Genomic DNA, 21,500 nt, shown 5'->3' with positions numbered 1-21,500 from the left:
TTTGTGTAGGTGAATGCTGCACACACGGCCTGTTCAACAACTGTGACAGAAAGAAGGAAGTTACACAATAAGACGGTAAAATTACTTTAACAAGCCATCTTCAGGTTTCTTCAAAATCGTCTTTGTAGGTAAATCAGGTATCTTTAGAAATGTGGTTTGATCCAACGGCATTTTAACAAAGACTCCATTGACTTAGAGTGGTTCTCCAAATCTTTCTGACATTATAAAACAAATCCACTGATAAAGTCGGGGGGGGGGGGGGGGGGGCGACATGACTTCAAACCAATACCACGATTATTTCCGGTTAACGAATCTTTTTAAACCAGCCCCTCCCTTTCCCCCACTGGAAGTTTTCCTCTAATTAACTGACACGAGCAAGATGAAGCCAGTTAGCGCTTCTAAACGTTTCCAGTTAATTCCCCAGCCCTGGACTGAGTAATCTGCAGATGATCAATAATCCAAACGGTAGTGAGTTCTAATCACGTGCTGTGAGACCCTCGGGGACGGAACTCCTGCTTCCCACCTGAAACCAGTCAGCTGTTCACACGCTCTCCAGCTTCCTGGCAGGCAGAAGGTGTCAGCAGCTTTTAAATAGCTCTGTGGAACATCTCCGCTCGGCTCGGCCCTGACTGGCACTGGAACTAACAACAACTCCCAGATACAACGTGCAACTTCTCTCCTTGAGGCAGGAAGTGTACTGTCAGGCCGGCCCTCCTCCTCCTCCTCCTCCTCCTCCTCCTCCTCCTCACTTTGTGAAGATCTCACCCCCGCTCCTGCCACTCACCCTGAAGAGCCGTCTGCCTTCAAACAGCAGCAGCCAGAGGCAGGGGGGGGGGAGACGCCAGCGCTGGAGCCTCCACAGCCTCTGAAGAAGTCCGACCACGTTTTTAACTTTCCGACACATATTTAGTTTTGTACGTATTTATTTTTAAAAAGTGCGTTTTCTCTATTCTCGCTTTTCACGTAACAATAGTCGGAGAAGTTTGTAGAAACGAGCAAACAGGAAGTTCATCCTCGACGCAGTCACACATTGATCTCGCTCTGTTTACTTATTGTGTCATCCAACAAGTTATTGGATTATCGATCTGTTATTCTACAACAAGACTCTTCTGTTTAACTCCATTCCTTTATTATGAGCTCAGAGCTGTTTCCACAGGTCAAAGGCAATACCAGTGCTAATCTGCCCCGAGGAAGTGGAATTAGAACCTTTTGTCTCGTAGGCTCAACAAAAGCAGAAGCTCGGCAAGCGAAGATTCCCCCCCCCCCCCCCCCCCACACACACACACACTCCCAGCAGAGAAAACTTAGAAATGGCAAATATAATATCATCTTTAATAAATCTTCTGTTAAAAGTAATTGAGCCTTTTTTTAAAGTCACTTTTGACTCTTCCCCCTTTTTCCATTCTCAACGCTCCATTTGGTTTCCACCCCCTCAGGCTGCAGCAGTGTGCATGTGCATGTGAGATTGTGTGTCACTGTGAAAGATTTTGTGTCTTCCACCTCAGGTCACCAGGGACCTGGTGCCGGTGCTGATGAGCTCACATCCCAAATCTGTTCTCTAATCACCAGGAAGTCCTGAAATGTGGTTTTGTGTCTGTGAACGTTTCCACCTGAAGCTAGAAGTCACCGAGCGAGATGAGGCTGAAGTGAGGCAGAGTGTTTTCCAATCACACTCCTTCCGTCCTGTCCATCACTTCTCATCTCGTTATCAGGTCTCATACGGCTCCGCTCTCACTCCATCGCTGCCCTCTGGCCGTCTCTTTATCACATTTCCACCTCTCACTGACCTCCCTCACAATCCCTCCCTCAGTATGCAGGGGCTGTGACTGGGAGGAGGAGGGGGAGGAGGAGGAGGAAGAGGAGGAGGAGGAGGAAGAGGAGGAGGAGGAGCAGGAGGCAATCTCACTGCGAGGACTCTAAAGCTGTTTGAGAGCTGGATCGAAACTCCTGTCTGTGCCGTCGCAAAGACAAAAGAAGATTGAAAAATAGTAGATTATTCCAAGTGTGCTCCCTCACGGCCATCAGGATCTAAACCTGTATTAAGTTATTATTATTAAGATATTTAATAATGGCATTAAAATGTGTGGTTTATTGGTAATTTCCTCAGACATTTATGCGAGTCACGGATCAGACAGGAGATCCAGAGAATTGGAGGCTCATGGATCCTAATGAGAACCATCGGGCTCCTTGGCAGACTGATATCTATGAGTGTTAATCAACGCATCTTGGATGTGTGTTTGGGGGGGGGGGGCCTTCGTGGAGGGTTATCGGTTCTAGTTTCTCAAGAAATTCACAAAAATGCAAGGTTGAAAAAAGTGAATCCACCCGATTTAATAAAATCTGTTTCAATAAGATCTGTAGTACTCAGTAGTTGTTGTTGTTGTTATCCTGCTCACATGAAAACACAAGATACTTGATGGAGGTAAAAACACAAGTTGTACAACCGACAAACAGAAAAACCTGAACTTCCCTCAGAAACCTTCGGCTGCTTGTTGTGTTATTGACGAGGAACCGTGTGTTCTGACTCAGGCAGAAAGAAAACCAGCTTCCAGTGTTGATTCCCTCCACATGGACCGACTGTCAGCGATTGGCCAACTGGTGAAAGGTCAACTCCCCTGTGACGTCCTAATGTTCTGCTGCGAGGCCTCTAGACTCACAACGAGAGATCGTGGACGTGTTTCCTGCAACTTGACAATCATGTTGTCGGCTTCACATTCTGTAGAGAACAGAAATCAAAAGAGGAGAAATAAGTAATAAGAAAGAAAAACACCTTTTACGTCTTTCATTGCCCAGAATTGATTTTTTACCTTCTTTTATACCCAGTTCACTTTATTACTATATAAATAATTAACTCCCTGTAAACCCCTGGTGGACGACTTGGTCTAATTCCCATTAAGATGCAGAGGAAACATTTTAATGGGTTCACAGTTTCTTTCTGGGAGAAATTCTTCATCCTTGTCGATCAATGAACAATCTCTCAGCTGCTAACATCGATGGCTTCCAGCTCAGTTTGGATTTGGCTTCTCTTCAGTCACACACACGTTATATATTTATCGTTGCATTGTATTTCTCCTCCACAGTTTTTGTGCAAATAAAACCAGAAGGATAAAAGTAAAACGGCGTTAACTGATTTTCTTCCTCCCAGTAACTTGAATTGGATTTCCTCCACTTCGCTGATGTGTATTATTGCAGTCAGCAGCACTTGTCGTGGAGTGAGAACATTATTGTATGAACGGTTACACAGTTGAATGTGTAGCTGCCTCTCTCAGGGGGGGGGGGGGGTCGCTGAGATGTGGAATATATTTACAGTAATGCATGAGACAGGAAATGCTGTAGGAAGTATGATTAATAAGAAACCTGAGCAGAGGGAGGCAGGGGAGTGGAGGGAGGGAGGGACACAGGAGTCAATAGCAGCGTGTGGAAACAGATGGAAAATCCAGATTTCTAATTATGAATATGTTTTCTTTTCAATGTCTCCATAAGTGGTATTGATGTTTGGTATCTCTGTGTTTCGATGCATCTGCTGAGAGGCGTCTCCTTCACACAGCAGCTGCCGTCCGGCCAGAAGCTCCTGGAACAGATTCCTCCGGTTTCTGTCCCTCAGTTTGATGAACGTCGACTAAGATACAACAACGTTGTGTTGCTCTGAAGCAATTTGTCGTTCAGAGGGATTCACCGACGTGAAGAGAAGCTGACACAAGAGGGGAAGCGATCACTGGCAGAGCCGATCAAAGTCCTGAGAAGAAAATACTGAGAAATCACACACTGAACAAGTCGGCCAAGGACGAGGACTGTGACTCCTTCACCTCCTCAGGGCCGAGGTGAAGGAGTCACAGTCCAGAAGGAGAGCAGACACTTAGAGGCCAGGATGCAAACCACTCACCAGCAGCAGGAGTCAGAAGATTGAAGTGTTGAGACCAAGATTCACTTTCACCAGAGTGATGGAAAGGCCAGAGTGTGGAGAACAACAGGATCTGTTCAGGATCCACAACATGAAGAATGAAGAAATCCCAGAGTGTCAGTGGATGGACGTTCAGTCTCATTAGGTTTTGATCACTCTCCCCTGGTGTCATTGTTTCCATTGGCTGCTTCAGCTTGTTTAAAACCAGACAAACCACTGGATGTTACCTGCAGCTTCAAACCAGCACCTGGAGTCTGTGACCACAGCTTAGCTCTGACCCAGGAGGTTCTCTGAGGAGGTGGTGGAGACCCAACTTGAGGGAGAATATCTGTGATGATGTTTTATCCTAAAGCATCTCTGTGTATCCTCAGTATTTAAGAACTTTATCAGATTATGCTGCTTTTAAACAGACGTGAGATGATTCCAGACTTTTTGTAACTTCTCCCTCGTCAGACAAATCCTTTATGGGTCAGGTGATAAAAAGTTGTGAGCAGAGTGATTGTCCCAATTTAACCAGTTCAGCTGTTTGAGGATAAAAACGGTTTAAAATAATCTTTATTTGGAGAGAAATGCTCATTTGTGTGTTATAACTTTTTGGATTCCTCTCTCAGATTCATCTCTTGCTCCAGTTTATAATAAATGTTTGATTTCAGTTGCAAATCCTGAACAGCTCATCACATTTATTATCAGAAGCTTTGACATAAACATGTATTGCTGTCTATGGTGCCATTTTTTTTAGAAGCTACTTGTGTATTTCTAGTGTATCTCAACTAATATGCATCTGAAAGGTATTTTTACCTTCGTGGAAAATGTTGTGAAATCCCTGGCTGCTCGATCTCCAGTTAAATGCGCGGCACATACGTTTTGCTTCCCCCTTCCACTCGTAAACCAGCGGATGTGTTATATTAAGCTGCCTCTCTCTCCGGAGCACAGGGAAACGCAGCAGCGGTGTTAGAACTCGTTTCCTCCCACTCGCGTCTCGGGAACAATCTGCCTCCTCGGAGCTGCAGCCGCCTGCAATCCACAAATCATCAAAATGAAGACGAGTGAACTTGCAGACTGATGAACAGATGTAAACAGAGGAGAGGAATCTGTATCTGTATTCTCACTGTTGGATTCATCTGATCAATAATCATTGAAACTGTTAGACAATGGAGAACAATGGGGGGGGCAGCTCAATAATTGTCTGTATATTTCACTTTTGTTTTTCAATTTCATGCCCAAGCAGTCGATCCATGTTCCAGGCTATATCGCCCCATTCAGTGTGTGTGTGTGTGAGATTTATAGGAGCAATATAAACAGTAACTCCTGCTTAACGTCAGCCCCCCCCCCCCCAGACTCCACACTCATTGTCGTTTCACTTGTGTCAGTGTCGTCTGGGTTTTATGTGTCTCCGCTGGAGGAGACTCTGCTGCTGTTAGAAAAGAGCAGCGGTGAGATCTGTGAGGTTTCTCAGTTTATACTGGTTCATACACCTCGTGGGAGTTTGATGGTTTTCATCGAGGCGCTGGATTGGTTAATTAGAAATGATCTAAATTGAGCGTAGGTGGTTTGAAAGCTGCCTCTCGCCCGATGTCTTTCAGAAGAAGAGCAGTAGAAAGGATGGATGGCTAATATGACTATTCTGGCCTTTTCTTGATTTTTCCTCATCCTCGAGCTTTAAACATGAATCTGTGTTCTACGAGCTAAAAGCATCTTGATCGCCCCCTGGTGGCTGGCTTCGGTATGGGTCAGAAAACCCTGCCTCCTCCATGTTAGTGGATGGGACATGGACCAAACTAAGAAGTCAAATCATTTTTCTTATCACACTGAGGGTTTGGTTTTAATTAGTCATTTAATGATATAGAGAATATGATTGAAAGCTGAGACTGGCTCACGATTGGTCGAGGGTCCATATCGCCCTCCCTGTTTGCTAGAATTCAAGATTCATCATCTGTATTTATGTACAGACATGATACAAATATTCTTTGATTCACAGTAACTTGCAATTTCTCCGTGTTCAACTGAGATCCAGTTAGTTTTAACCTCTTGTCCCCTCAGGGCTTCAGTAGATTTTCCACCGGAGCTCCAGGTCTCTAGTTGTTCATGTCGCTGTGTGATTGCTCTGTTAAATCTTCTATCACTGCAGTGTTGCTCTGTTGTGACGCTCTGTGAACTCCGGCACTGCTCCTGTGAAAAGATGTGTTCTCTGTGTCCATTATGAAACCTCGGGGAAACCATTACCTTCCCCTCTCACCGAGAAATGCTCCGGCCGAGATCACACACTGAAAACGGAAAAAAAAGCACATTACAGTGTTATCCATCTAATGCCCCGTTACTCCCCCTGTGCCACCCGGCCCTCTGTTCCCTTCCTCCGTCTCATAATTCCTCTGTTTTTCTCTTTGTTTCCTCCCTCCCTCCCTCGCTCGCTCCCTCGCTCCCTCGCTCTCTTCTATCTCCAGGGCCAGCATCGTCCAGAAGAGAATCATCTATTTCCAGGAAGAGGGCTCGCTCACCATTCGGCTTTGTGAGAAAGGTAATTACAGCCGCCCATCGGCGCCTCACCTCTCCCTCTTTGGCTGCTCATCTTTTCATCCTTGACCGCTCATCATGAAACCATTATCCCTCGTTTTATCTGTTGTTGTGTTTCACGCCACTGGAGCAGAGCAGCTCCCAGGCTTTGTGCCGTGTCTGACAAAAAGAAGAATGAAACCTGCAGGGACAGTGATTTATGGAAGTCGTGGGAGTCTGCGTGGAATTTAAATATCCCCTCTGCACGTCACCACAGAGCAACGCCGTCGCTCTTTTGTTCTCCACCTGCAGAAAGTTTCTGGAAAGTGAGACTGGTGGACTCTCTGAGCTCTGACGGTTAATGTACGATAAAACCCAGAGTCCGGACAAACGGTTTCTCAAACTTAATCTCAGGTTTTTTTTTCACTTTCATCAAATCCTCCTCTCCTCACAGGAATCTAATTTTCCAGGCTATTATGCAAACCAATCAGGCCACGCGGTTTCAATTTGATGGCATAAGTTAGGTGCCTTAACTTTTTAAATCAGACATCGATGGAGGTTTTCTCCCCCTGTAAGAGTTTGGCCGCTCATAAATATTCAGGTTGTCCCCTTGACCTGTCTTTTCAAAACACTGGTCAAGGGCAGCAGCTGAATATTCATGAGTCCACGTCAAGGTGTCATTTTAATATCGGGGTTTATTCCCTGGATGTAATTTTGTGACATTCTCGCCGTTCCAGGTTATTGTCATTTATCTGGTGATTTATTCTGCTCCCCCACCGGCTCCTCTGTGCTCCTCTGTGTTATTATGTCTGTGCATCTTGTTTACCCTCGAATCTTAACACGTATACGATGTGCATCACCCCCCCCCCCCCCCCCCCCCCTCAGAGCGCCTGTTGGGTGAAGCCACTGAAGCTCCGGCCATGGAGTGCTGTGCCTGCGGAACAGCCAAGTACAGGCTCACCTTCTTTGGCAACTGGTCGGAGAAAGTGCATCCGAAGGACTACCCGAGTGAGTTCAGCCCACGGGCACGCACACCGCGGAGCTGCAGGGAAACTCGTCTGGGATCGATGTGCAGCAGGATGTTGATTAAACTGTAGTAAAAATGGGTTTAGGTCAAAAAAAAATGGGACAGACTAAAATGGTGAAAAGCTGCACAGGTTATTCTAGCAGAGCTTCACAACTGGAAAGAAGCAGGTAAAGTTATTAATGGTTTTTGGTTTTAACGACCGCTTTGCTCTACAGGTCACTTTCACACACATTCCTACAGGACTGATATATTCAGCTCAGTGTTTCTCCGTCACTCATCGATCACGGCCCCCCCCGGCTCCGTCCAACACCACCCGACAAAATAAGAGTTGTTTTATTTAACCTGGAAAGACGAGGAGAGCTTTAAAAACACCTTTAGAGGAACTCAGTAACTCCTCCAGCAGTTATTTATCCTCATGCCCAGACTTCCTCTCTTCCAGGACGGGCCAACCACTGGTCGGCTCTGATTGGTGCGTCCCACTCCAGGAGCTACGTGCTGTGGGAGTACGGAGGCTACGCCAGCGAGGGCGTCCGGCAGGTGGCTGAGCTCGGATCCCCCATCAAGATGGAAGAGGAGATTCGACAAAAGGTAGAAAATTGGCTTGTTACTGCATTTCTAATTGAACAGCAGTCATTCCATGTCTGTCCACTTGTCTTCTGAGGACTGAATATGAACGCTGGTGTGAAAGGATCCAAACTGTCCAAGAGTATACAAGAGAATACAAGAGTATACAAGAGTATACAAGAGTATACAAGAGTATACAAGAATATACAAGAATATATAAGAATGAAGTACACTCCCACTGCAACATTTATCAGTGTCTCTTCAGCTGCTCGTGATTTGTTCTCACGCCTCCTTGCCATTTGTCAGGAGCTATTACAACACACTGTGAGGTTGATGACAGGCTGAGGCGATACAATCTGAAATAACACAAACAGACGCACACACACACACATTAATGTCAACATGTCAGCTGATGAATGTGCAATACCGTGAAATTCAGTGAACTCTGCCTTTAGGGGATCAGAGATTTAGGATATAAACCCCTAAGAGCATAGACTGTTCAGGTGTGTGTGTGTGTGTGTGTGTGTGTCTGTCTGTGTGTGTGTATGTGGCACTGACAGGGTAAAGAGCATGACAGGACACAGCTGTAGACGTGTGTGCTTGTGCATACTTGAGTGTGTATTCAGCCGAGTCAAATATGTGCATGACTATTAAAATCCATACAGGGTTGGCTGCTGTGACAATACGGTATATTTATAAATATATATATATATTTATATTTATATATATATCTATATTGTGAGTTTAAAGAAAGTGTCCAACTGCTTCACTTCTATAAAACTCCCACGTCCACATTCCTACACTCTCACAACTCAGTGAGATTTAAAACAAATTGAAACTAACATCAAATCTTTATTCAAACACACATTGTGTTATTTTCTGAAGATGTTTCGGTGAATTAAAAATACTTTTACATTCAGACTTGGGTCTGAAACACTGAGGATAAAGTTTAATCAGTTCTTGGTTCTTCCTCCTCTTCGCTGACTCACTTGAGGAAGAGGAGAACATGTCAGGGTCCCAGTAATAATAGCATGTGATGAATCTACACGTTACATGTGTGCTGCTGCCGTGTGCCGGCTGGACTCCGGCCCACACACACACACACACACACACACTCTGCCTCTGTGGGCTCTGAAAGGTGAGCCCCGACCATTTTGCGGGGGGGAACAATAGCGTGTTGTTAGTGGTCTGTCACCGTGTTGTGTGCTTGTCAGTTTGGGTTTGTGTTGTTGTGTGGAGACGCTGGCGGCTGACGGACGGGCCTAACTCCTCTCCTGGCTGCTCTGTCTGTCTCTGGGCTAATAACCACCATGACACAAAGGAAGCTTCAGCCCGTTTCACAGCCGAATGAGACGGCTGGATTGTGTACTGTACACTGGAATGTGTCAGCCTTTGAGCTGCAGAATGAAACAGCTTGATTGTGTACTGAACACTGGATTGTGTCAGCCATTGGGTGTCTTGGGGGACTTCACAGGCCGTCTTTAAACGTTTTCTAATCCCGGCTCTGAGGAGGTTTCCTGTGGCTCAGGCTCTGACTCGTCCGCTAAGTGAAAACTGAGATGTTCACTTGTAATCGCAGTTGGCAGCAGAGTGAGTTTTTTTTATTCCATCTGACAAGCAGTATTAAACGTTGACATAATAAATCATCAATTATATCTGTAACGTCCATTAAAGCACATTAAACTTTGAGTCTAAAGAAAGTAAAGATTTCATTTCTGGCCGACAAGCTGCAGAGATTCAGTTTTTCATTTTTTAGAACCATATCTAATAAATCCAGGAATCTGTCTGTATGTGGAACGTATATCTGGAGAACCTTTCTTCTGATCAGCTTCATACTTGTCACATGTGTTGATCAGGGCCTGAGGAAGTGATGGGTTGAATTGATTGGTTGAGACGATTGATACCAGTCTCTTATATGTGTATTAAATGTGAAGCTCATTATAGAGAGTGGAAAACACCTCGATCAGCAAAAATCTGCCTACAAGCGTCTTCAAAGCTCATTAAGAAACATGTTATATCACGTTTTCTTGATCTGTGCACAAGTATGAATATGTAAATAGTTTGTTTCACTACGTGTGTGGAACTTTATTTTGTCAGTTCTCTTTGAAGTGAGCCACAGGGAAGCAGACGATAGTTGGAGGATTTAGTAAAGCAGCTGGAAAGTTGAATTTGTGTTAATCAGGGCGAACGTGAGGCCTGTGACCGACGGATCATCTTCATAACTCCAGCAGCCGGATTCTAACCTGATTATAAACACGACTTTGTCTCATAAATGGAAAGAAGAACGACTGAAGTCTGGATTTATCCTTCAATTCATTTCAAAACTTTAGTCGTACTCAGCTTCACACTTGTTTGTGTTGAAAAATATATATCGAAGTTATCTTTTCAAGGATTTGGACACACGTTGACACACACACACACACACACACACACACACACACACACACACACACACACACACACACACACACACACACACACACACACACATTTCACACCCTGTTTTCAGTTCCATGGGGCAGACTGGGCGGACACCAGCGTGGCTGCTGTAAAGGTGGGAAGCCGACATGGGTCAGTAATCCCTGTCTTAGCTGAGAATCCCAACCATCCAGAGGAGCAATCAGCTGTGGTGATGTGAGGACAAAGACTCAAGACCAACCTCTGCAGCCCAGTGTCCACCTACCCCCCCACAGACCTGAGAGCTGATAGCATGTCAGAAAGTCTGTTTTAAAGTCACTTCTTGATACTCGTGCACCGCAGGAAGTCATGGTTTGATAACAGTCAGAAATGTTGACTCAGCAGCCGTCTCGCTCTTTCTGGTGTGAACTCAAGTGTCTCACGGTCAAAGTCGAGTCGCTGCTGCAAACCGTGGATTTGAAATCTCGACTCAACTCCCAGTCCCTCCTGTTTGTTTGCTTAGGTTGAACTTTTACATTACATTACATGTCATTTGGCTGACGCTTTTGTCCAAAGCAATTAGTACACTCAACATTCATGAGGGGCCATTTATGGGTTCAGTATCTCGGCATGCAGATGGGAGAGAGTGGGGTTTGAACCGGCAACCTTCTTGTTGAAGAACCACCACTTTAACCACTAGGCCACACCGCCCGAGCGTGTGAGCACAGACTCTCTGTGAACAGGACCCGACTTGCACGAGCCCTGAGGAAGATATGCATGAAGGAAAGTTCATTTTTAAGAAGCTGCTTCAAGGCAAACATCGGCTCATACCAACAAGACACCACGGCTCACCGGCTGAGCGTCCCAGCTCCTGCTCTCTGGAAACCAGCCTCTCCAGCCGCTGACTGAAAGCTTCAGGGACAAGTTCAAACACGGCCGAGACCCTGAAGTGATTCTGTCAGCTGAGTGGAGCTGTCAGGACGAGGTGCACGTCCTCTGGAGACAAACAGCTCGAGACGGGAACAAGAAGCCAGAAGGAAAGTTTAGGATTCTTGGACTTCACACAGGATTCCTGTGTTTGTAGCCGAAATCTGTCGGATCTTGTTTTGCACGAGGCAACAAGTGTTTCAAGATGGATTCAGCTTTTCCTCTTAAAGGCAAAACAATTGTTGGAAACTGAAATTTCACCAACTAGAGCCACATTTAAATAAGCCAGATAAGATTAGATTTTTTTGTATCCACACCATTTGCACAGATTTATAGATATTTAAAGATATGTCTGTTGTTTATTCATCAAGATGCATTGGTCCTTTGGAAAAGATGGAAAGTTAACGAAAGTGGAAAAAAAATTGCTTCTTTCTCTCAAGTAACCTCTTATTTAGAATTATGAAAACTATGATATATATATATATATATATATATACATGTTGAATTCACAGATATTTCTCATCTGGTCTGAAATGAATGAAAGATGAACGAGCTGCTGTGAAACCGAAGCCACTCGTCTCAGCAGGATGAGATCAGACAGACTCTGTTCTATCCACAGGAGCAGGAATCATCTTTTTAATGTCACCACCACTTCACTCCACAGACAAAATTACACCGCACAGCTAATTATAGATTTTTCTGGAAATGCCACGTTCGGCGGAGAGTGTGTAAGGATCACACGAGCAGGAGGAGGAGGAGGAGGAGGTGGCAGGATGTGAGGAGCTGCTGGCCGAGGTGTAGATCCTCAACCTTTCCAGCGCTGACACGGGACAAAGAAATAATCTGCTAATTATCACTCGGTGTGAAAAACCACGTGCTCTGTCAGCAGGTGTGATCGCACCTCAGGTCAGACGGCGAAATGTCACGATCGGCACCGAGGAGGAGCGGCCGTGGTCCATTAGGTTTTAATGAAGTTACCGCGGTTCTCTGCCTTTCCGTGGTGGCGTCCGAATACCGGAGCCTCTCCCAAGCTGGCGGGGGGTGGGGGGGGGGGGGCTGTCATGGCTTCAGCTGTTGTGAGAAGCCATTAGACGTGAGATTCCTTTGTGGGGAAGCTTAAGGCTCATGGCTCAGCTTTTAGTTCTGTAGGAGAGCAGCTCACCTTCTCCTTTTTGAACCCAGAGTCTGAGGAGGCAGGTGAATAAAGACAGGAGGACCCCCCCCCCCCCCCCCCGAGCTGTGGCCCTGCAGTGAGCGTGAAGCAGAGAGACACCTGAGGCCGATATGTCTCCTCTGCACAAAGTCGCTCTCATTTCCATGACAAAGTGTGAGTTTGAACAAAAAGTGCGACTGTTAGAAAGTGTAGAATGTGTCCCGGTGACCTTCAGTGTGGAGATGGCTCCGGGCGGGAGGCGAGTTTGAAGTTCTTTTTTTTTTACTTTTGGTCTGAGGCTGCAGAGACTCACACAATCTGCCATGAAAGTCATTTGGAATTCAGCTCCATTTGTTTGTTAATGTTCTTTTTATTGATTCACACCTTTTGGTTCTACGCCTCCGCTCTGTGGCTCGGACGTGAAATCTCAAGAACACCTTGAGGGGATTTCTTCATATTGGGACCAACGTTAACTCAAGGATAAATTTATACATTTATTATTGTGGTAAAGGTCAAAGGTCACAAATCACGGTTGGCCTTGTGGACGCCGTGTCTTAGCGACCCTTTGAGGGGGATCCTTTCAGATTTGGTAAAAACATTCACTTGGGATCAAAGACGAACTGATTGTGTTTTGGTGGTTGAAGGTCAAAGGTCAGGGTCAATGTGACTTCTCTAATCCATTACCTCGTGAACGTTCATGGTAAAAACACCTTCAGCAAATCCTTTCAAATGGGTTCAGTCTCACAGATAAATGATTTGATTTCAGGGGTCAAAGGTCACAGTGACCTCATCCATCTGAAGCTGCTTCTTCTTTCTCAGTTATTGTTTCCTCACGTGATTTTTCTTTCTCTCTTTCCTCCTCATCTGTTTCTCATTCAAATCCAGCCGGCTACTTTATTATATATATATTTTTAGATAGTGTTGAAATTGTTCACAGATGTGACATTTTGAAGAAGGGTATTACAAACACACAAGAACACATTTTCTAACAGCTCAACATCCCAGAGGTGAGAGGAAAGATCTCGAGAGCTAAATATTATTTTATTTAAACTGAGAACCGCTGCAACGTTAAATGTAAATGTGTGATTCAGTTTCACTCCTAAATATTTAAACCTCCTCTCATCCTTCCAACCACTTCCACGAGAATCCATAAATTTGAATATAAAAAACTTTTGAGTCCATAAATCTGTCGCTTCTCTTTTCCTTTAAGAACCGGTAACGTAAAATACTTCAAATCCACCGATCTCACTCTTCCATATTTATCTTTCTTTCTCATTTGCATCTTTCTTTCTTTGCATCACTTTCTCTCCTGTCTCTTCATTTTCATCCCGACAGCTTTCTGACCAACTGATCGATGCTCAAGCTCTCATGAGCCAATCCCTCTTTCCTCCACTCTCTTGTTTTTCAGCTCTCCTTCATTTTCTCTCCTGTTTTTCTCTCCTCTCTTTCTGTTTGACTGTTTTCTGTGTGTTTTTGAAAAGGCCTTATTTCACATAGATGTCCTGGAAGAGGGCAGAGAGAACTATCATTCACTGTATTCTGTCCACGGCAAACTCTTTGCAGGAAATTACTCTAGACGCACCACAGACACACACACACACATAGAGAGAGAGAGAGAGAGAGAGAGAGAGGGCGAACACACAGAACTCCAGGTGCAGCAGGAGCACTCCAAGGTTTCCTTTCTCTCTCCTGTCAGATTAAGAGCGTGGTGAAGCTAAGTGAGAGCTTCTCTGTGTGCACGTTCTCTATCTGTCACTGCTGCTCTGAGAGGTTTTGTCGAGCCGTCACCGCTTCACACTCGTCTGAGAGGAATGTTTGTGCTGCTGCTCGGCCGGGAGATTTCCCCCCCGACTGCTTGGTCGAGAGCCAGTGTCGGATTCTGACATGCGTGAAGGAGAGAGAGAGACTCGGCTGCTCCTCTTCTCTCACTCTGTCATCTTGTCTTTATATTCATATCGTGACAAACTATCACAGGGTTACATCCATGAACTTTTTCATAATCATATAAAGAGCAGTCGGGACCTGCTCTTTATATGATTATGCTCCTGTCACATAATACAGGGGGATAATAACAATAAAGACTATAAGAGAGAGCTGAAGCAGTGACTCCATGTTCGCTCGAGCTTCTCTTTGGCTCAGATTCTCAATAAATGTTGCAGCACCAGGATTCAGGATATTCTGGGTTTCACTTTGTACAATAGGAGGAAGAGAGAAACACTGTTCATCTGTAATGACGTGTATGTGGCAGAAATGTTCTATCGTTACTATTTTGAATCCCAACAAAACCTTGAGGAGCACAAACAACTGCACAAACTGAAGCACTGGACTAGAATGATCAATTTAAGAGAAGTATTTCATAAGAATTGGGAAACAGGAAACTCGGGAAGAGTCGAGTGAAGCAGAAACATTAAATTCAGATTACTCAAACAGCTTTTTAAGTTTTATCTTCAAATCTCTGACTCTGAAACTTCTCCACTCGCACAAACGTGTCTCAATCTGAATGAATGGAAGCTTCAGCACACACACATTTTAATCTTTGTCAGTAAATGTGCACGAAGTCAAGCGTCCTCTACAAATCCTCCTTCCTCCTGAAGAAGACCACAACCTGCGAGTTCTGCACCTCAGCATCGGAGACTGAGTCATTGATTGGAGGCAGAGAGCTGAGGTTTGTGGGGGGGGGGGAATGAAATGCAATCATCTTTAGAACCGGGTCGGCTGTGTCTCGGCCGTCACCGTCTTCATCCTCGGCTTCATTCGTCCAGTTGTCTCCCTCCTGAAACTCGCAGCCAATTAAGAGTCAGTGGTGAGATGCAGTCGGCCTGTCAGCCGCCAAAAGCCTTCCACAGAAATCCCCCAGGACTCTGAGAGAATGTGTGTGTGCATGTGCATGTGTGTGCATGTGTGTGCATGTGTGTACATGTCGCACTGTCATCGGCTGCTCCCCGACTTAACTACCTGTCACTCTTTCACAGGGAGAACTCAGGGTGCATGCACTCCCACGTGTGCACAAATCACAAAGATACACAAGGAGGGAAGGAAACGCACACATTCAGACACACACACACACACACACACAGAAACACACACAGCCTCTCATTCTCCCCCAACCTCTCGCTCCCTGAGACGAGTAGCGTTCAGTCCATATATCATGTGGAGGAAAACACCCTTAATATGACCAACCTGACAATTGCTGTCAAATCCCAGCGCACAGACGTGGATATAAATATAAAAAATAAGACGTGTGCGTGTGAATAAAGGAGCGAAACACGGACCTGTTGTTTAGAGTCTAATTTATTCTGCTCAGCTCTTATTGAAGACGACACGTATCTGATTACAGGAGCAGCTGCCTGGAGGCGAGAGCAAGGTGGCAGGCCTCATGTGAGGCAGTGAATTCATCAAGACACCTCCAACCAATAAATATAAATATAGCACTAAATGGAAATAAATGTACTCCGCTGGTTTCCAGACAGAAACACTGCAGGCGTCGACTCGTGGTTCCATCTGACAGCTCGACATGGTTCCACCTCGTGTTTCCCACTGGGATCACTGGGACCACTGGCTGAGACACAGTGATTACCTCCACCTGTGTTTGCATGTTACTCATTAAAACACATTTCATTTCCCACCCACACATTTCTGATTTCTACTGGTTTTCTTATAGAAGCCTCAGAGAGATGCTCATGGGCAACATGCCTGCTTCCTTTTATAATACAAGATGAGAACCTTCAGACTCAACCACAACTATAGGAATAGAAGATGTGGGACGATGGGAGAAGCTACTGGTCTGCAGAGGTAGGTGATCATTCTCAGGAGGTGCAGAACTAATACAGATCCACTGGAGACGTTTATCCAAACTCTCCCTTCAACCTGGAAGCGATAATTATACATAAACTGCAAGTGTGAGGATCCGACCTGGGAGAGCTCTGAATGGAGATATCCAGTCTATGAGCCACCGGGGTTTGGGGGGGGGGGGCTCTGCAGACTGAGATGTTCCCTTGAAATTTCATCTTCTTCACTAGAATTACCCTCTGGAGAGATGACAGAACATTTTGAATAGATTAGTCATATTCACGGTAAAATGCCTTTAAGGATAAACAGAAGGATTTATTTATGTGTATTTAATGTGAAAAGAGAAGACGCACAAAATAGAAAAAAAAAACAAATCTATCCAAATATTAACAGATTTCATACAGAACTGTTAGATAGCTATAACTCTAATCTTTTCTTCTCCAGATAACTTTCTAATTTATACGTTTAAACATAAACGTCCGACTCAATGTCTTTTTCCATCTTACTTCACTCAATTCACTGCAAATTAAAATCACTATTGTTTTTCTATCGTCACCAGATTATTGGTTGTTCAGCCAACAGTCATTTAGAGAAGGTGTTGTTAGGTTTCTTTATCATTCAGTGAGCGGCTCAGGTAAACAACACATGAGAATTCATCAGAAGAAGGAAAATATCTAATTATTTTCTTCAAACGTCGGCCTGTTGGCTGCAGTGATTGTGTAGGTGTGTTGTTGACTGTGTAGGTGTGTTGTTGACTGTGTAGGTGTGTTGTTGATTGTGTAGATGTGTTGTTGACGTGCACTCGGCCTAATGTCGCTTCTCCTACAGAGCAGGACGTTTCTCTCCCCTGCAGTAATTGGCTTCTGTTCCTTTATTGGTCGTCGCACACAGACACACAGACACACACACACACACACACACACACACACAAAAGCGTCCTTGGCCTGGTGCGACCGTTAATGATGTCTGCCGCCGCAGATCTCTGTGAAAACCACGACTCGGGAAGCCGATGTAGAAGTGAGGGAGCTGTAGTAGAAAAATAAAAAGAAGGCAGGTTATGAAAATCCATGAAATACACAGACAAGGTGAAAAAGAGGAACAGGTGGAGGACGGAGAGCTGGAAGCTGGAAGCTGCAGCCCGAGGCACAAACACACATCTGGCAGCGAGCAGTTTGTACCGGACCAATGGAGAGCTAATGAGGGGGTGAAAAACAGGTGAGGGGGGAGGTCAGGTGAATGTATTGGCAGCAGAGGGAGGGACGAGGACAGAACCACCACATGCAGCTGGAGGAGATGACTGAAGAGGACGTTAGGACCAAGATGCAGACAGAGGACAGAGCAGGTTGGGCAGACGAGAGAGTGTTCAATCAATCGGACGGGTTTACAGTCTGTGTGCAGGGAGGCAGGCGAGAGGAACTGATCCCAGAACTCAGGAGGGAGAACAGGAACCACCGGAGAACAGGCAGCAACAGAACAGGAAGGAACTGGAACCAGTCCAAACTGAGGAGACGAGACGTGAGACTGAGGAGGCTAAACGCTCCGGGTTGGTTTGGAAGAAAGGTCCCAGGAGTCAGGGTGAGGCAGACCATCACCAGAGTGGGAAATCAGACTGGGAGCAGAGCGAGTTAGAGATGAACAGGTTCAAACTCAATTTCAAAGTAAAACAGGAAATGAGAGACTGAGTCAAGAAGTCACATGAAATCCAAAATGACTAAATTAAACTATTCAATCCATGAAGATCGATGAAATGACAGCTCAACAAGGAAAGCCACGTCGTCTTGATCGCCCCCTAGTGTCTGGCTGCAGTATAGATCCTGAACCTGCCTCCACCTTAGCAGAAGGGACATAATTAATTAATTATATATTGGTGGAACCTTGAAAACCTTGAAATCTGTGCAGACTAATTATTTTAAAAGATGGCGGCGCCCATTGACGGGATGTCTTGGGATCACTTTTTTACAACAAGAGGACGTGGAGTTGTCATGATTGACATCTTTACTAAAAACCGATGTTGAAGGTATCTCGTGTCCATATCACAGAAAACTAAACAATGCAGCGAGCGGTCCTCGAGGGACATGTGAGCCACAGACACAGAGAGAGACTTCTGTCCATGATTCTCTGTCTGTCCTGCAGCTGCTGTTTGAGTCCTGGTCTCTGGATTCTTCTGCCCCAGAGGAGACGAATCCAAACAGCTTGTAACTTCAGCCGTTGGACTCCATTGTGTTGTGAGTGGTGTTGACGGCTCCTCTCCCTGCTCAGCTCAGAATCAGAATCAGAATCAGAATTCTTTTTATTGCCTTGTATATTTTCACATACAGGAAATTGCCTTGGTGTGGTTGGTGCACTTTACAAACAACAATATAAAAACAACAATATAGAGCAATATAAACATCAATATAAAAAACAACAATATCGAAAAAATAATATATACAGTAAATGTGTTGTGTGCGGTTTTAAGGTGCAAAGATTGGTGGTAGTGCCAATAATGTAGTGTTATAAATTATGTGCGAGGGTGGGGGGGGGGGGGGTCAGCAGAGTCAGTGTGATGGGGGGGGCTTGTTTGTGAGCCCCACTGCCATGGGGAAAAAGCTGTTCAGGTGACGCGAGGTTTTAGTCCTGACGGCCCGGAACCTTTTCCCAGATGGAAGTCTCTGGAACAGGTGGTGACCGGGATGGGAAGGATCAGCGATGATCTTGCCTGCTCTCTTTCTGGTCCTGGAGTGGAACAGGTCTAGGAGAGCCGGCAGGTCACAGCCGATGACCTTCTCAGCTGACCGAATGATCCGCTGCAGTCTGCCCTTGTCCTTGGCAGTGGAGGCAGCGAACCAAACGGTGATGGATGAGGTGAGGATGGACTCAATGATGGCTGTGTAGAACTCAACCATCACTTTCCGCGGCATGCTGAATTTCCTCAGTTGCCGCAGGAAGAACATCCTCTGCTGGGCCTTCTTGGTGATGGAGGTGATGTTCTCCGTCCACCTCAGGTCCTGTGCTATGATCGTCCCCAGGAATCTGAATGACTCCACTGTTTTAACTGGGGAGTCGCACATGGTGAGGGGGGCGGTTTGGGCTGGGCTCCTCCTGAAGTCTGCCACCATCTCTACGGTTTTTGAAGCGTTCAGCTCCAGGTGGTTCTGGCTGCACCAGGAAGCCAGGCTGTTAACTTCCTCTCTGTAGGCGGCCTCGTCCCCATTGGAAATTAATCCAATAAGGGTGGTGTCGTCGGCAAACTTCAGGAGTTTGACAGAGGGATGGCTGGAGGTGCAGTTGTTGGTGTAGAGGGAGAAGAGGAGAGGAGAGAGCACACAACCTTGAGGGGCTCCAGTGCTGATGGTCCGGGTGTCAGAGACAAGCTTCCCCAGCCTCACGCGCTGCTTCCTGTCGGTCAGGAAGTTGGTGATCCACCTGCAGGTGGGGTCAGGCACGCTCAGCTGGGTCAGCTTGTCCCGGAGAAGAGCTGGAGAGATGGTGTTGAATGCGGAGCTGAAGTCCACAAACAAGATCCTGGCGTAGGTGCTGGGGGAGTCGAGGTGCTGGAGGATGAAGTGGAGTCCCATGTTGACTGCATCGTCTACGGACCTGTTGGCTCTGTAGGCAAACTGCAGCGGGTCGAGGAGGTGGTTGGTTATAGTTTTGAGGTGGGTCAGCACGAGTCGCTCGAAGGTCTTCATTACTACAGAGGTCAGGGCGACTGGTCTGTAGTCATTAAGGCCTGTGATCCTCTGCTTCTTGGGAACGGGGATGATGGTGGATGTTTTCAGGCAGGCGGGTACAACACATTCAGCCAGTGACGTGTTGAAAATGTCCGTGAACAATGGAGAAAGCTGATCCGCACAGTGCCTCAGTGTAGAGGGGGAGACAGCGTCTGGTCCAGCTGCCTTGCGGGGGTTCAGTTTCTTCAGGAGCCTCTGTCTTTCTTTCATCTTACGTTGAAAGGCTTTAACGCTTCGCTTTGTAGTGGGACTTCATTTAAGCTCGACGCTCAGATGCACACTGACACTGAGTTGTATCTCGTCCTCTCCACCGTGGAGATGCCTCTGAACGGCCTTTTAATGCTGTAGTAGTTCTCCCTAGTTTTTAATTCCTGAATGTCACATGTGTCGTTACTGTCTGTTCAAGTGTCGGCTGTCACGCCCCGGACATCATAATGTTCCCTGTGTGATCTTATGAATGTGTTTTTAAAGGCCACGGTGAAATGGTCCGTGTAAAGATAATGTGGCAGCGGAGCCCGAATGGATGAACCAGAGCCGGTGATGAATTAAACAGAATTGTGGTTGTAATAACTCCGGCACGGTCATGAATATTTAACAAGGTGTTTTAAAATGCACGGCGCTGACGGAGCGTGGTGTCCGGAGTGGATCGCTGTTACCCGGGGCCAAAGATCACCTGTCAGGGAGTCGATGGAGGAGAGCGAGACGGGGGGGGGGGGGGGGGGTTCGACCTCGGCTTGTCCTTGTCCTCTCTCACTTTGTTTTGTTTTCCTCGGTCGTTTTTTTACGTCTCCATCAGGAGTTGCTCCTCCCTTGTTCCTCGGAGGGAAGCGAGTCGAGGGGATCTCGGCTGAGCTCGAGTGCAGACGGAGACAAGTTGAGGACGAAAGCGCAGGAAGACAAAAGACAGTGAAGTTTAGAGAAGTTGCCAGTTTGAAGACGCGGTGACAACATTCCTGTTCAGCAGAGCTTTGTCCCGATGCCCCAGAGACTCTGACTGGAGACAAGGGCATCGTCTCCACTGGCACGTCCCCAGGGACAGTGGGACAGGAAGCAGGCAGAGCAGGGGGACGGCCTGGAGCCTGGAGCTGCTCAGAAGACACGTCCTCCAGGTCCGAATCGCCTTCATCGTTGTTTTCATCCAAGAAACTCTGATGTCATCTGATCCAATATCACTCTCCTTGTTAAGATCATCAGCCTCGTCTGAAACACAACAAACTACATTTCCCACAATGCATTAGTTTGAATTTCATCAGGAACATGTCTTGGCAGCAGTGACATCATCAACAGAATGTGTTTCCAAGGTCAAGAATGAACACAGAGTCTCAGCATCCACCAAGTTTTAATGTGTGTGAAATCATATCTATAAGTTCAGGGTCTGTATTGATCCTTTGGGAACGTGTAGAGAAACGATCGCACACCTTCACCCCCGCTTTGTTAATCCAGCATGACGCTGTGTTTGTGTTCCACAGGGAAACAATCTGCACTTCTCCAGCTGCCAGGCTAAATATCTGTGTGTGTCTGTGTGTGTGTGTGTTTGTG

At 46.1% G+C, this 21,500-nt stretch overlaps 1 protein-coding gene across 1 annotated transcript in view; it reads left to right on the top strand.

Moving 5' to 3' along the window:
- The window catches only part of spon1b (spondin 1b), a 61,977-nt gene that overhangs the window by 14,733 nt on the left and 25,744 nt on the right, over nucleotides 1–21,500 (top strand). The window contains 3 exon segments of the mRNA XM_062390276.1: nucleotides 6,343–6,416; nucleotides 7,277–7,399; nucleotides 7,858–8,006. Coding sequence (XP_062246260.1) covers nucleotides 6,343–6,416; nucleotides 7,277–7,399; nucleotides 7,858–8,006 — 346 coding nt within the window.

The sequence above is a fragment of the Platichthys flesus genome, chromosome 6 (genome assembly GCF_949316205.1).
Source record: "Platichthys flesus chromosome 6, fPlaFle2.1, whole genome shotgun sequence".
Taxonomy (NCBI): domain Eukaryota; kingdom Metazoa; phylum Chordata; class Actinopteri; order Pleuronectiformes; family Pleuronectidae; genus Platichthys; species Platichthys flesus.
The sequence above is the reverse complement of the archived record's forward strand: the minus strand, read 5'-3'. Positions and strand labels throughout refer to the sequence as shown.